Source organism: Cynara cardunculus (assembly GCF_001531365.2).
Source record: "Cynara cardunculus var. scolymus isolate 2C chromosome LG 1, CcrdV1, whole genome shotgun sequence".
In the NCBI taxonomy this organism is placed as follows: domain Eukaryota; kingdom Viridiplantae; phylum Streptophyta; class Magnoliopsida; order Asterales; family Asteraceae; genus Cynara; species Cynara cardunculus.
In genome coordinates, this window is record NC_037528.1 from 13,816,437 (window position 1) to 13,820,527 (window position 4,091).

At 32.5% G+C, this 4,091-nt stretch overlaps 1 protein-coding gene across 5 annotated transcripts in view; it reads right to left on the reverse strand.

The window, feature by feature from the left end:
- Positions 1–1,710: 1,710 nt before the first annotated feature.
- LOC112515733 (autophagy-related protein 101) overlaps positions 1,711–4,091 on the reverse strand; it is a 10,252-nt gene continuing 7,871 nt past the window's right edge. For 3 of the 5 annotated variants that reach the window (XM_025122648.1, XM_025122677.1, XM_025122668.1), the window contains 3 exons: positions 3,288–3,453; positions 3,010–3,172; positions 1,711–2,023 (listed from right to left, as the gene is read on the reverse strand). In XM_025122648.1, coding sequence (XP_024978416.1) covers positions 1,948–2,023; positions 3,010–3,172; positions 3,288–3,453 — 405 coding nt within the window. In that variant the 3' untranslated portion in view covers positions 1,711–1,947. Of the gene's footprint in view, positions 2,153–3,009; positions 3,173–3,287; positions 3,454–4,091 lie in introns of all 5 variants that reach the window. The other 2 variants (XM_025122656.1, XM_025122662.1) reach the window with 2 other exon arrangements.

The window sequence follows — 4,091 nt, forward strand, 5'->3', positions numbered from 1 at the left end:
GATTTCTACGCTACTGCCGGAATTTTTAACAGGCTCTTGTCTAAATCAATCTAAATTAATTCTAATGAGGGGTTTTCACTAAATTAATGCTGATAAAAGCTTTAATGAGTGCTAACCTGAGAACTGAAAATTTGCCGGATGTCACAACGGTCTTTTTCACAATAATTTAACTAATTTAAAATTTTGTTATATTGGGTAAACTTGTTCCATTATTTTGTTAAGTGGGTCCATTGTCAACTCAATTCTCACATGTTAACTTTTGAAATGTAGTCCCAAACATGAGAGATTCTATATGACTTTTTCTTAGATGTTGTATGATTTTGTGTTTTCTTTCTTTTTTGTGTGACTTTTGTGAAGCATGTAATGCATGAATAGATTTCAGTATGTAATGGGTTCACATGCCACCACTGTAATAAAAATGAGTTTATAAAATGTTAAAAATGTCTAAATGTTTTAATAGATTGTTTTATATGATATATAACGTTTTATGACATCTTAGCAGGTTGTTTAGGTTGTTTTTAAAATAAAGCTTTGTATTAATTTTTTTATGTTGACACTTAAAAAAAAAAAAATCTTTTTATATAACACTTGTTATAAGAGAAATTTTCAAATAATTACTTGTAAAACGAATTAATAGGATGTCATGTCAAAAGTGACTCAAAAACTTATTAAAACAACCTATATATATATATATATATATATACTTGTAGCAATCCTTTTACACATAGCGTACAATTTTTTGGTCATATATACTCAAGTCTTATAAAACAGTCTATTAATACTTATACATCTTTAATGTCTTATAAATCTGATTTTGTTGTAGTGAAAAAAATAATTAAGATGAAGTAGGTAACTTCAAAATCAATAGGTGCCGTGTGTGGGGTAGTCTTTTTGTCCATCACTCCTGACAAAACAACGTGGTTAGTTCACATTCAAATTCGGATATTTATGAAGGTATGCAATCAGCTATATGCAAAGTACTAACCAATAAAAGGAATTTGATATCATTACCAAATCGCAACTTACCGAAAATGTCATAATCCATTCGTAAATCACAAGCATAACAAGACCACTAACCCAAGAAAGTGATGGAAACTGAAATTTCTCTTTTTAAGATCCGTTTGGCCTGATGTAATGTTTTTGTCCAAGGACTTGGAATAAAATTGGATTGGATTTTATTTTATTTTATTTATAAATAATTAATGAAAACAAATTACATGAATAATTAAATTATATTTTTTTTAATTGATTATCACAAAACAAAACGAATGTTTTTAACATATTCTACTATTCTAAAACATTATTACAAACAAATTCAATGAAATCCCACAAAATATCAACTATCTCATGGTATTTCCAAATCCGATGTTTGTATGATTTCATCCTCATGGGATTTTAACTATGGATTTTCCTTCAAACTAAACATCAAAATTGAAATGGAATCTTGACGGCTAAGGATTTTTAATGAAAGATAGCTTGTGTCAGGTTGGTCCAATTGGATGTTAATGGAAATAGCTTGTGACAGGTTGCTCCAATTGGATATTGGTGTGGCCGATAATTTAACACTTTTATATTTTATAAATAAATGAAATCTTGGATTAGCTTGACCTACTTTTATTGATTTGTATATTTTGCCTTTTTTGTTTTTAATATAAAATAGAAATCACAATTTTGTCATGTTTAAAAATACATATTAAAAAACAAAGTTGGTGCTACCGACAGACGCCCTTAGATGCTACAATTGACATGAACTTATTCATATGTTCTCACATCTACGGTTTTCAAACTACAGAAAATATAGAGATAACAAAACAGACAAGGTAATGGAGTGAGTCGTCCTAATCTGCTTCAAATTCAATGGTACAAGAGAATATGTACAAATATGTAATAAAAGTTAAAAGTGTCTTTCTTTACAACCATATGATCATCATCCACAAGTTGTAGAAATCAGCTGAGCATGGTAGGATGCCCAGTCTGGAGCATCCTCTTAAACATGTCCATCCCGAACGCTGAATCTGATGAACTAGATATAGCCTCAACATTAGCAATTTAACCGTAACCAATGAATTTCCAATCGCAGATGTTGCATTATGTTTCTATTCATTCACATATGCATAAACTCGATATTCATATTCACAAGTGATGAACAGTCCTACATAGGTGGAGATTGCAAGCATAATTTAGGTTATTCACACAGTACCAAAACAGTAAATTAATAATAATAAGCCTCAGTGGGGAACAGTGCTGTGGAATCCTAACTAGTTCGTAAGAGCAACCCCCACAGCCAGCAAAAGCAGTTACTATTAGCTTCTTGTTTGGTTGGTTTTCCATTAAGTCCTATATGGGATAAAACTGTTTGTGTTAATTAATCTGTTTGTACAGATTGGGAGAGTTTTTTAATAGACAGAAGGAGCGTGTTTTTTAATTAGCAGGGGCAGGTTTGGAAAAATGTTGGCTTTCTGCATAAAGCTCCCTCCTAAAAGCTTATCGAATAAGCGACTTTCTATATCATTAAGCTACTACCAAACAGTCATGTATAGCTGATCGAATAAGTTGTGCACTCCATTAAGCTCATTAAACTGCTAACATTAAGTACTATATTGGAAAAGCTTTCTTTGTGGATTAACCTGTCTATATAGATTGCCAAGGTTTTTGTTTGGGAGGGTTTTTTCATAGATGGAAGGAACATGTTTTTTATTTGGGAGGGGACAAGTTTGGAAAATCACTTGACTTTCTATATAAAGCTCCACTTAGAAGCTTACTGAATAAGCCACTTTCTATATCATCAAGCCACTACCAAGCCACTTTCTATATCATCAAGCCACTACCAAGGAGTCATGTATAGCTGACCAAATAAGTTGCGGGTCCCATTAAGCTGCTAACAAACATGCCCTAAAAGGATTGATGACTAATTTGCATTGAAAGAGCGATGTAATTAAACATGGAAGGAATAAGACTAGAAAAAACTTCACTAGAGCCAACTAATATTCTGCTAAATTTAAGTCTCACCTTGAGATAATAATTTCATAGGGAAATGAGACTCCCTCCATACTTGGTATTGGGGGAATGTGATCTTTCTTCTCATTTACAAATTTTATTATCTGAAATAAAACTTCATGCAGAGAGGATTCGAGTGTTGCCCGCCGAGCATTTCTCTCCTCGGATGCACTTTCTGTAAAATGGTAAAAAAAAATTCAGGACAACTATGAATTTTCCAGTTGATTGGTATTCAGTACTTAAAAAACAACGTAATGTTAAGAAAGAGCCAATAACAAATTTAATTATACCTCCAGGGTCTACAACTAGTTTAGAATGATGCGACTTGCCAGAATGTGCTTTGGGGTGTTGAGCAACATTTAAATTTATATACCAGTGCTCCCAATATAAGTGTTCAACTTTGTTTGTAAACCATGTTTGTTGTTTGTTCTTTACTTCGAAGAAAGATAAACATATCTGCATCATTAACAAGTTACTATCAACGGAGGCATGGCTGCATGGCCCACTTACAGGGTACATAGGGAAAGTGATTGATCATAAGAAAAATCAAGTTTAATGCTGAAACCTGAGTAAAGAATGGAAGCAAAATCATGTGTCATGATAGATGCAAGATGTAAATCATATTTGGATGTTACTTGCAAGGACAACAAACATTCAATAAAAGGTAACAGCACCACACTCAAATTTGAGTGCTTCAAGCAGATAATAATAGCACACATATGCCAGAATCAAGCTGAGAACACATCAGTTGTTGCCTAAACAGGCATCACTTAAATGTTATGGAACAAGAAAAAGAGAAAAAAATCAATTTTCTAATCATAAGTAGTTGAGCACCATACCTATCAACATGGCTTGGATCAAACCAGAGGTGGACCCAGAATTTTTTTAAGTGGTGATACAATTTGACTATAAAAAAATTATTCTAAAGAAAAAATTCAGAAAAATTAGTATTGATCTGTTGGTTGATTCCTTGTCCCTGTATAGAAGAGACTCATGTTCTGTTGAGAGAATAGGTCAGCAGTAACCCATTCAAACTCAGCTGGAATGTGCCTGATATTTAGGAGAATAGCTTTGAATAAACCAACTGCATCGTG